Source organism: Drosophila santomea, chromosome 3R (genome assembly GCF_016746245.2).
Source record: "Drosophila santomea strain STO CAGO 1482 chromosome 3R, Prin_Dsan_1.1, whole genome shotgun sequence".
Lineage (NCBI taxonomy): Eukaryota > Metazoa > Arthropoda > Insecta > Diptera > Drosophilidae > Drosophila > Drosophila santomea.
In genome coordinates, this window is record NC_053019.2 from 10556394 (window position 1) to 10568600 (window position 12207).

General features: G+C 42.7%; 3 protein-coding genes across 3 annotated transcripts; 1 reads left to right on the forward strand and 2 right to left on the reverse strand.

Annotated features, from left to right (window-relative positions):
- Positions 1 to 99: 99 nt before the first annotated feature.
- On the reverse strand, positions 100 to 1041 carry LOC120453804 (peptide deformylase, mitochondrial). The gene is made up of 2 exons (XM_039638678.2): positions 703 to 1041; positions 100 to 558 (listed from the first exon to the last, which is right to left on the reverse strand). The coding sequence occupies exons 1-2, from the start codon at positions 979 to 981 to the stop codon at positions 247 to 249; spliced, it is 591 nt and encodes a 196-aa protein (XP_039494612.1). The 5' UTR covers positions 982 to 1041; the 3' UTR covers positions 100 to 246.
- A 157-nt stretch (positions 1042 to 1198) lies between these two features.
- On the reverse strand, positions 1199 to 2916 carry LOC120453916 (protein phosphatase 1 regulatory subunit 36). The gene has a single exon (XM_039638851.2). The coding sequence runs from the start codon at positions 2789 to 2791 to the stop codon at positions 1328 to 1330; it is 1464 nt and encodes a 487-aa protein (XP_039494785.1). The 5' UTR covers positions 2792 to 2916; the 3' UTR covers positions 1199 to 1327.
- A 3678-nt stretch (positions 2917 to 6594) lies between these two features.
- LOC120451979 lies at positions 6595 to 7677 on the forward strand. Its single transcript, XM_039636006.2, has one exon. It carries the CDS (start codon positions 6740 to 6742, stop codon positions 7622 to 7624), a length of 885 nt encoding a protein of 294 aa, XP_039491940.1. The 5' UTR covers positions 6595 to 6739; the 3' UTR covers positions 7625 to 7677.
- Positions 7678 to 12207: the final 4530 nt, after the last annotated feature.

Below are 12207 nucleotides of genomic sequence, written 5' to 3' on the forward strand. Positions count from 1 at the left end.
CCTAAAAAACAGCTCACCAAAATCATAAATAACAATTGCATCTTACATATAGGATTTGTTTTTAACATTATTTTTAGAAGGAATTTAAAAGGTGGCGCATTCAGTTTACAAGTGTAGTTTATTTTCAAATAATATACAAATATTGTTTTTAAAACGCCATAAAAAAGTGAAAAAACGCTTAAAATGGATACATTACTTTGAAATTATAGTCCGCCCTATTCGCAAGCAAGTTGTTAACAGATAGCTTTACTTGTGAAACCAAATGGCGGATCGACCCTCAGCCGCGTTTACTTGCTCCCAAAGGTTGCACTTAAAGGTGGAGAGATCCATCTTATCCATGTATATATTTCCGTTCAGGTGATCCACCTCGTGCTGCGCGATCCGTGCGCTCCAGCCCTCCAGTTGCATTTCCGACGGAGTGCCCAGCTTGCCGATTCCCCGGATCCGGACCTTATCGTACCGCTCCACCTCAGCGGAATAGCCACGCACACTCATGCAACCTTCGGGATGTTTGTTTACTTGGCTGCTGATTATCTCCAGCTCCGGATTAATGAAGACCTGCAAGCAAGTGATTTATGATGAGAAATCACGGGATTGGGGATGCACATTAGCAGCATTTATGGATGCACAAGTTTATAAAATACTACTAAAAACTACATAAATGTAAATATTTTCCAAATGTGAAAGTAAATTGTTACTTACTGCCAAGGGCAGAGTGGACATTTTGCGCTCCTCGTAGACTTCCGACTTGAATTGCTCTTGCTTTCCCTCCCGGAACTCCATAACGATAATGCGCAGCGGTATTCCAACTTGGGGCGCAGCCACGCCCACGCAATCGTAGTGACGTAACACCTTCACCATGCCCTCAATAATTTGGTTGATCTCCATACTGTCGATGTCCTCAGGCGGAACTTCTTCGGCCCTTTGGCGCAGAACAGGATCCCCGATTTGGGTGAAGTGACGATATGGCGGAGCGGACATGGTTACGGTCGGAAGATGTGCTCCTCTACTGAACCGTGTCTATCGAGCAACTACTGCATAGAGCTGTCGAGGTGGGCAGATTTGATACGATAGCCTTATCTGCGGATCAGCTGATCTGCCATTCGAAACACTGGGAACGAAAAGTCTACTGCTCGCGTTTCAAAGCGGAAATAAGGTACATTTTGTACTTTTATTATCCCAAAAAGTATATTAGATATACATTTAAGATGCCAAGAATGCAAGATCACAAGTATTTTATTCACGAAATTATAATTTTGAAGGATTTAAGTCCCTGGAAAATCTAAAAGATGTGTGGCCATTTACCCGCACACCCATTTACCTCAAATCAATCGAAGTAGTACTCCTGCGGGGCATTCTTCTGGCGAGGCGAATTGAAGCCCCCGATGCGCGAGGAGGTGATGCTGATGTTGTCCGCTTCATATGGCGATCCCTTGCGCAGCCTGGACTTCACCTTGAAGTAGTTGGAGATGACCTGGTCGACCTTGGTTACCGGGACCTTTTCGGCCAGTTCCTTCTCGCACCGCGACACCACGTTGGTGAGCAGCAGTCCCCCGGAGCGATAGAACTGGACGAGCTTGTCCCGCTTGAGCCACTTCCTCAGGATCTGCAGGCTATGTGGCTCGTAGATGCGATACACCTTGTAGAAATGCTCGTAGTTTTCGCTCATCTTGCGCATTTTCAGGGCGTCGATCTTGGGAATGTCCAGATGCGGCTGGCGAATAATGTGGTATGGATCGTAGCCCAACGAAAAGTTCGAGTAGCGAACTGTGGGCCAGTCCAGATCTAGAATGGTGTTGTACAGATCCTTTGGATGCCCCAGTATGCCGTGTGCCACATCGATCATACGCAGCTGTGGCCCCGGCACAATGTACTCCAGCTCCATCTCGGCAATGCGCTTGTCGTTGCCACGGTACTTTCGCTCGCCAATCCACAGGATGGGCATGTCCTCCTCCGCCACGTGCTCCAGCTCCTGGACGAGCGGCGATACCTGGGTGCGATAGTTGACAATCTTATGGTTACGGCCATAGAGTAAACTCCGCTCCGCCGGCGTAAAGCTTAGATACTCCAGACGTGCCATAACGAAGTGATCGGACCGAAACAGACGGTTCATCTCCATCTCAATGACATTGTACGCCCGGCGATGCATGCAGATCCACACGATCTGGGTCATCACGGCCAGGAACTGCTCGTGGAAGACCCGGTCGCGACTGGTATCCGAAATATTGATGATCTCCTTCATATGATAGTAGTTGGCCATGTCGCCCTCTCCCTTCAGGATCACACTGTAGTTGCGGGCCACCAGGAGTCGGTACTGACTGAGATAGATCGAGAAGGTCTTCTTCATCTCGATGGTCTGATCGCTTTGGATCTGATCGGCCAGCTCATCGCGTCGCACCAGCACAAACTCCACCATCCGCAGGAAGTACTCGAAGTAAATGATGAGCGCATGGATCAGACGGTGAACCGCCGGGCGGTGCATGAACTCCACGAACCGGTAGGTCAGGAAATCACTGGGCATCAGGAAGAGAACCAGGTCGCGGATGTCGTTGATCACCAAGGTGTCAAAGTCATAGGTGCCCGTATCCCGCACATAAGCCTGCCGGAAGATGAGCTCCTCCTCCTGGTCGATTATGCGCAGGAACTTGTAGCCGTTGGTGGTGATGTAGCGCTCCCTGGCATTCTCCAGATCGTTGTGCGGCTCGAATTCCAGGCAATCCTTTTCGGCGCTCCAGGACCACTTGCCACTGTAGTACTTGGGTGTGTAGTTGTCCACATGGACTCTTTTCATGGTTTATGTTTTTTTTAATATTTTATAATATAATTATATTTTTTTTAATGGTTTTTATTGCGATGTGTTTCTATATTAGTTTCTATCATTAGTTGTAAAGTGTATCAAAGTGAACTGACAGCATTTAAAATGAATTTTGATTTCAGCACTCCCAGATATGAAAGAAAGCTTTCATAAAAATGCTTATAAAACAACTTTTCAGTTAAGTAATTGGCTTATAAAATCCTTTATAATGTAGTATACTTGATTGAATTTAGTGACCTGTAAATTAACATAATGTACCAGTTTTAGCTTCTTTAACGTCTTTCGGTAAACTAAAATCGGTTTATCAAAAGAAGCTAAGAGAGTGCTTGAATCCTTAAGCTTTTTGTTTATAGTCAACATTTGTTTAGAAACACGGGCAAAGCTTTCATGTTGCTGCACTTGGGACTGTGGCTTCTATTAGGCTTTAAGTTTAAATAATTTATTTGCTGTTTTCAGGCTTAAAAGATTACAAAGTGTGCCAAACTTACCACATTTTGAACGTAGGTATCTGCACTCAGTTTACTACTTCTTCGAAAAGCCGTCAATGTATCAATGTATCTATTTAAAATAAAAAAAAAAACCAAATGATATTTCACTTGAAGTTTGTTGGTAGACAAGTTTTATTTTCTCCGCATTTATTTATAACGGTATTTAAAAGGCTCCTTATTGGCGCAGATAAATATTAAGTAAATGGCTGTTTATGTTTTTCAAGTGACACATTTAAGTGCTGCTTTCAGAGTAACTGAAAAACAACTTGGTCTTCAAGATAGAAACTAAGGTGCAGTTCTTTCAACGTAATGAACTTAACTCGTTGGAATCGGATGATGAGGGAATGAGGGGCTCAGCAAACCAGAAGAGAAAACCAACTTTTGTTGTTTGCAGCATTGTTTACTTTGACATGTTGTCAACAACCGTGCTGCAATTCCAGCACTGGTTAAAACGCCGCTGAGCACTTAACGCTTGAAAGGCTCACATAAAAATAGGTGAACCATCTGACCATCTGCCTTCTGGTTTCAGTATTTTCTATGGCTGGAATATTTTTAGTTCTTTGTACATTGGGAATCATAGCTCAAAGTCTTAATGAATGTAAGGCTGGTTTGAAATTACATGGAAAAGAACAAGGACCATTCTTAGTTTCTTCTTCTTCTTCGGCAAGGGCTTAACACGAATGCAAAAGAAAATTGTTGGACATAATTAAAGATAACCTCAAGAAAGGAACGAAAAAGAACGTAAAAAAATCATAATAATGAAGAGAAACTGATTGTATAGTTTAGGGTTTCCTTTGCGATGGCCTTAAAATTTATTTTATGTAAAAATACATTCACGAATTAAAAAACTTAAAAGGGTTGCTCAAAGTATTTAAAGCTTTTGCATTTTCAGGTTGTTATTCACTTTGCGCCATCTTTAGTTATAGGTATATTTGAGTGTATTTACTGATATTCAAGGAAATATGGCAAAGAATTCGTATACACTATAATCACGATTTTAAAGTGTTATTTCAAAGAATAATTGCTTAAGCAAGCGTTGCGATTAACATGCGTTCCCGTTAACTGAGTACGAAGTACACGGTTTCAGTTACATATGCATAAATAAGCATTTAAATGCGTTATTCCCCCACGCGTAAACAATTTAATTGCATGTGAGCCGTCTGGAGTGTTGTCATAAAAATCAAAGGCAATTAATACTCGATACGAAATCAACAGCCAGAACAGGTGCTAAAAATTGCCTTTAATCATATTGTTCAATGTGGAAGCTCGTGCCGTGGCACATCACGTATACGCAATGTGGTGCAGAAGGCAACAGCATTTAAGTGAAAGTCAGGAAGGGAACAACAGAAGAGGCATGAAAATCTGAAAGAGCTGGAAAACCGGCGATGGCAACGGCTACAGAAACTCAGCCAAGTGTAACTCCCAGGCTCATCGCCTGAAATCGGGCTTTGTCCTTCGCTCCTTCGTTCACCTGGCTTCTTGAATGGCTCAGTCGACGGCATTTATGGCAGCATTTATGGAAGTCTTGGTATTGGCTTCAGTGTTAGGCGGCATCTAGCATCGTTGGTAAAAATTTATTAGCCCGCTGATTTATTTGTTCAATTGCATGTCGCACGGCTGGAAAGTCACGGTATGATTTTGATGCGGGTACGTGCCACATGAGGCATATTTAATGCCTTGCCACCGAATGGCGTTTTAAATTTAACCTTTTGGAGAGCTTAAGCACTTGTTTCTATATTTACCTACCACCTATGTCCTGCTTTGTTTAGAAATAGGCTTTTAAATAATTAACCTTCTTTGAGTCCACCTGCCCAGCTCACATGTCCCTATTAATTTTCTTTCTTTCAATACTTAATACGGAGGCCTATTATTAACTTTCAAGGTTAAAGATTTGACATTACCTGACATAAGCTGGCAGCCTGATTAGGTAGGTGGAATGTGGAATATTTGCAACCCCCCTAATTGCCGAAAAGGATGAGCAGTTCTTATTAATAAAACGCAAGGTATCCGGTATCCATTAAGTATTATTGTTGTTCAAATGCACAAGGATCTGCCAGTTCAATCAATCAGCCATACATTGTCGATGGCACTTATATTTGGAGACTTTGTCATGACAACCTGAGATCGACATTTTAATTGGTTCAATAAGTAACGACATTTCAACCATGCAAAGTTGCCTAATGGAAGTCATTAAAATTAAATTACATTTACATTTTACATGAATTTTCGACGGAATTACAGTGTTGCTTTTCCAAAGAAAACATAAATGAAAACAAAATTAGGAAAAAAAAAAGTAAAAGTAAACATATTGATATCAATTTATATAATATTTTATTTTCCTGAGGATAAATACAATTCTTACGCATCAATAAATCTGTTGTAAAGTTCACAGCTAAGTTCAACTCATTCGAGCGTCAATAAAATCCGATTGTCCTTCTAATTGGATTTACTATGACTTCCTTGGGGCGCACTTCCGATCAGAATTTGACATTCCGTTCGTGTTGTGGTTTTGCTGGCTATTGGCACTGTCAGTTTAAATCTCTCAAAAGTTATTGCTGCTCTGAGTGGCAGGCTGGCTGATGGGCATTTGTAGGACTTTTAATGCCCAAGCTTATTATGACAGAAAGCTGGGCTAATAATATCGAATGTGGCCAAATTTCCTGATGCCGACATTTGTGTAAGCAAGGACTTAGTTAAATGCGTATATTGTCATCGATTATTGGGGATTAGAGGGCAGGCGAACAAAGCGCAGTAATCGCTGACTCAATAACATATTCTAAAGAAAGCTAGGTAATACGCCACCACTTGGATTCGTCTCTTCATGGCAAAACCCTGAGTTTTTTTTGCCAACTCATGTTTATTTAATGCCTGACTTTGTTGTTTGGCTTTAGGCTTTGGGCCGTGTTTGCCAATGTTTCTGCACGTGCTGGCTTTTCAGCGGCAAAGTCTAATTAAAATTCACTAAAAGCCTCAGCCGCAAAATGGCCCAAAAAGTTGCCCCACAGCGCACACAGAGCGCCAGAGCTAAATACATATGTAAACACATCATCAGGTGCAAAGGTGGGCCACCTTAATGAGTCTGGTGACAACGCAGCACGTGTCATTGATTAGCACTTGAGTCCTGGCCAGCATAATTCCCATTTAATATACATGAGCCGGACGAGGCAGCACTGCAGACTCTCCTGAGTGGTTTCATTAAGCGAATTGTATATGCACTCCATTCGTTATTCCATCACAGATCAGCACTTGAAAGCATTATTGAACTGAGTTCGTTTCAGTAATAGAAAGTAATCGAAATTGTAACGCCACACCTTTTTTCCCGCAGTACACCCGCCTTGTTAATCAAATATATATACAAATTCATATTTATTATACATGTTCATAGCACCCAGCAGGTTGCCACAAACGGGGGGTGGTGGTATCAACTCGGAGAAAGATGAGCCGGCCAAATCTACCGCCACGTCCCTCGACGGGTCCACGCAAGCCGACTGGCCAAAGGTCAACTCTTCCACCCAAGCCAACTCAGCCAGTTCCCGCTCCACCGCCGCCGCCGCCTGAGCCGGCGAAGCCACCTCCTGGTGAATCCGCGGGTTTGTTGAGCACGGCCGTATCGTCAGTTCGTTTCCGGCAGCGCTCCGCAGTGGATGTGAGGAAGAAACACCTGGGTTGGGTCTACGTGATCCACACGGTTCTGTCGTCATTCGCAGTGGTTCAGCTGGTGGCGCTGCGGATCTGCAATCAGGACTTTGCGGAGCTGATCAGTCCCTCGGTGCCCAGCTTCGTGTGGCTGCTCCTGGCCGTTGCATGTGTGCTCATCATGGCCTACGTGTACGTGGCCAGCCAGTGTCCGTGCAATGGTTTGCTGGCCATTGTGGTCGTGGAGGTGGTTGCGATCTTTGTGAACTGCCACCGGTGGGCGCGTCTATCGCTGCCCTGGATGGCTGGTGTCCTGATAATCGTACTGATCCTGAACGTCCTGCTCTACATGATGGGCATCTATCTGCCGCTGAAACTGCTGCCCGGTAGCGTCGTCATGCTCGTCCTCACATTGTGTTGCATAGTGATTGTCGTTTCGATCTACTTGATTGTGTATCTGAACGGCAATCGCTATATGATGCGATACGTGTCGATGGTCAGTCTGATCTACGTGGCAGCTCTCATCCTCTTCACCATTCCCGTTGTCCACCAGCGAAGATACGTGGATGCGGATCGCTCGGAATACGTCCTGCAGGCCACCGTTCTGGCCATGCTCTTTGTCTATATGATTCACCCGCTCTCCACGATTGTGCGATTTGGCCAGTTTTTGGTGGATCATATATAATGCAAAATTGTTGCAAGTGTATTATCTATAATATAGCGTAAGAACTGAGATGTTCTCAAAATTCGTATATACATATATGTATATTTCTGCGCTTTAGTTTTTTTTTTGTTGGAAATATACAAGTGCAGAGCTTATTCAGCTCCATCACGCCTTTATAGTTCCGTGATTTTTAACGTATTTTTTCTTATTTGCCGACGTGTGCAGTTGTCTTGGCCAACATTGGCAGCCTTTGGGCCTCGGGGTTTGGTTCGAAATCCAGTTATCGAACTCTCGTACAGAAGGATGTTTGCATGTGTATTTATGAAGTAAGTGTGGGTGTAGATGCTCTTAGCGACAAGATCCTTTTTGTGGCCATTTCGTGTTTTATCTAAGTCCTTCTAGCCGATTACACAAACAGCCGGACAAAGGGAGACGGAAAGGACCCGCGGCAGAAATGAAAGTAAAATAAATAATTCCCAAGACCAGCCATATTTCTACGTATTTGTCCATCTTAGCCCTTTGCAGTGCAAGGGTATTTTTGGATTTGCCTTCGTTTGTTCACTTCAATGAATCTGAAATCATCCATACCCTCTTCATGGGCCACTTGTATATTCAGTTTGGGTTCAACTTATGCTAATTTCATAAATTTGCTTTTTGTTGAATCGCTTTTAGCTCTTTAAAAATAGTTTTCCACCAGAACTGGCAGCAGGATAATGGCCTCCAGAGGGTCTATTTTCACAGTCAAAAGTTTTAGTTGTTTACTGAACCACAAGTTGGACATTAAAATGCAGTCCAAGGGCATTGTTTTTCCGCCGCTTGTGGATGTAAAACTGTGCGGGCTTCTGTGATTCCAAAACATGCATGGTATTTTTATAAAAGTTCTCCAAATGTTTTCAAATAAAATGCTGCCACTGGCAGCTCACTTCCTTACGTTGCCGTTAGTTTAATGGATGCATTAAGCTGTTTAATTTTGAAAAATGTTGTATGATTTTCAAGGAAATAAAAGTTTGTATCCAATATAAAACACTGAAGGGCTTAAATTTCCTGTTTTATGCTTACCAATTCATTAGGCAAAACCATTATTCTTTTATCCTAACTATATTATTCAAAGTCATGAAGACAGATTGCCCGAAGCGGCCAAAAAAAGTTCAGTCAATGATTAACTTGACATCAACATGGTCGTTATTATCATCATAGCAATGTACTTGATGAGTTCAAATTAATCATTTGGGTGCAATGAATTCTTTGTCTGGAGCCTTTGTTCTGCACATGTGACATCTGTGGAATGTCGTTCATTTCTGTTCAACAGCCCATTTTCCCCGCTCCATTATGCAAAGTTTTTTGTGGCTGTTTCTTGTGTATCTGAATAATAAGAAGCGAATCAACCGAGACATCAAATTAATTCACAAAATTGTCCATTTGTCCAACATGTTGTGGCCGAGATGCGTTGGGCAAAGACGGATTTGGTAGGAATCCACAGCAATTTGTTTCACAAGCGCCGAAGTCATTCATACGAAGAGGGTCAGGCAGTGATGCCAACAGCTATCTTACAAAAAAGCGAGGCTTAAATAACATTAATTTAAAACCTCTTTTTTATCCGAACGAAGCGAAAGTCCAAATAAAATTTAAAATATCCCTGATGTATAACATTTTATTATTATTTTCCCTGAAAATAAATTTTCACACTAGCAGTGTCGTGTTATGTTGTCAGATCTTCTGCGAGCAGGATTCTTTTCCCTTTGACGCATGGGATTCACCGCAAGAATGCCGTGAAATCAACTTTGCGACGTAATAAGCCAAGGGCAGGAATATGAAGAAAGGGTCCCAGGAGGCGGAGGCCATAAAAAGTGGAACACGTCAGTAGTTTCCAGATGTCTGGCGAAGGCAGGACTTCGAGGAGGGGTGTTGTGTTCCTGTCAAGTTATGGGTCTGGGTGAATTGGAGAAAGTTGCCAACTATTCGACAAACGTCGGAACAGAATTCCCCGAGACAGATACACCAGCTGGTAGATGAAAGTTGAAAGTCACTTTCTCCTCGGGGGCATTAGCTCCGCAGGGAAACTACTCTGATTTCAGAAAGTATATCTTTAAATCATTTACATAAGTTATGGCATACTCCTATGTAAAATGTTTGCTTTATATTTTTGAAGAAAGAAAACACACACCATAAGAACCCCTTGGGGTTCTCTTTACCCACAAGTTTTCGGTGATAATTTCCTTAGATTTGTGCAAATGTTATCAATACGAATTAAATTCTGCCTTCTTGAGCAACACAAACTTTCTTAATATATATTGAAACTTTGTTCAATCTAAATTTAGATGGCAGCGAAACATCACTTACACAGTACAATTAAAACTTTAACGATTATATGTTTGTCTTGCCAAATTGATGCGCGCCAAACTTTTCAAATACCAAAATGCCATGGCCTTTAAGCGCTCCTTGTGCCCTCCTTATTCCTTGGGAATTTGTGGGCGAATTCAGGATTCCCAACATGAATATCAATATTGACTTCAACTTTTCGTACTGTGCGAATGCCGTTGGCGACTTCAGGCTCTCCAGTTTAGGCCATTTAATTGCGAGGCTCTTGAGCCGCGACAAGCACTTCGAGGAACCGACATCTGGGCGGGATTCACTCTTGATAAATGAGCTTAATCAGCTGTAGGCAGGCACTCAGCTGGTCCTCCCACCTGGCAGGTGAGATTTGCCGAGGATTGGCGACAAGTCCCGATACAGGGTTTGACAAATTAAAACACTCCTGCCGTTGGAGAGGCTTAAATAAGGACAGGCCGGGATATTTTGTCATTTTATTTGTTTGACTTCGGGAGCTAAAGTTAAATAAAAACTCAGTTGCTGCCCGGGGCAAATAGGCTCATCATTGACGTCAGACTAGGTGGGTTGAGGGATCAGATTTAATCCTGTTGTGAGTGCGGCTTAGCTTAAAACTGCCAAAGCAATTTTCATTTATGTTGTGGAGTGTGTTATGACAAAACCGTGTGCCATATGACAGTAATTTACGTTTTAGTTTTCATTGTAAAGTATATAATGCAAAAATACCCTATGTTTCTGTAAAATGCCTATTATGTCGTATAAACCTGCAGGAGAAGCAGACTCCTTGGAGTCTTTTAGTTGTAATTGCAGTTTAACTTTAATGAGTTCACCCCTCGCAAAACGTAGTAAAAACGTCTCATACTAAATCTACTGTAAACCCCGCATAGAGTCCAATTAGCAAACTTTATGTTCGAGAGCACTTGTAATTTTCCACGCCCTTTACCCCCTTAGCTCCCCCTACCAGCTACCAGTTCACCAGTTCGTGTTATCATGTCAACGGGTGCCCCATGAAGTATGCAACAAGTTGTGCGAATGGGCTCAGTGAACTTTGCTCCTTTGACTTTGACCCTTGGGTTTTCACGACCGCTGTCATGGACAGCTTAACTCAACTATTTGTGTAGTGGTCGCCACTTCTCCCAGCTGACCGAACATAACTTAATGGCTTGACATCATCTAGTGGAAATTAGTTTTAGCCAGGGCGAAACCACAGTTTGTGCAACAGCCGCTGCCGTTTTGGGGAGTTGGCCACTAATTTGACAGCCAGCGAGGATGGAGAAAGTGAACTAAACTCGCCCGACGAGATTTAATTAGGCACTGACGGACGGAGATTCGTTGTTTGTGTATGGGATTGCGGTGCGCCGATATGTGGGTCCGATCCGGATTCCGGATCTCGGTGCCCTGATCCATTTTGCTCGTTTCGGAACGACCTTGTTGACATTCGGTAGATGGCAGCTTTATTTAGCCTTATACTTCAGATATGCCATGCTGTTGTGGCTTAATTGATGCCCGGATAGATGGCACGCGTGGTGGTAGCCCGTGATGTCAGTCCTGTTTTTTGCAGGCCAACTTTAAATTTGGTATGCTTTCACGGCCGGAAAATGTGAAAAGTTTCTGCAATTTGTGGTCCTTTTGATACCAAATTGATTAAATTTTACAGATTTCAGTGGCACTTTTAGTAAAAATAATCATGTGGTTATCTATATATTCGTTGATAAATAAACAAAAACCCTCTCTTCACGGACTAAATATTTAATTCAGCAATTTCATTACTAACACCACTGAGTTGCACATCCCCCTGAAAGTCATTTAAAGGACATGACTGGCAGGCTCTCATTTCTGAATTGTTTGTTTGCTAATTTACAAGCACATGCATATCAATTCAGTGAGGGCTGGTGTCCTAGCCCCAATTGCAAAATAATAAGTGGCAAATATGTTGCATGGTCACCCCACTCACCCCACATAAGTGCGATATTCACACGAATGAAGGACCTGGTCGAGTCTCGGTCACTAACACCACAAACGTGTGCAGGACTCCTTGGCGGGCGGTCCATTCAGTTTATTTGTGCCCTAGGCGCCCTCGATGGGTGGCAGCATATTAATTTTGTTTGTTTTATTTCCATTTTGGTCAGCCTAAATACCGCTGGAAGTGTTGGTAATTGGCCCCACTTATGGCCATAACGAACGGAAAGCCAACGGGATTTTTATACCCGATACTCGTAGAGTAAAAGGGTATACTCGATTCGTTGAAGTGTATGTAACAGGCAGAAAAACGTTTT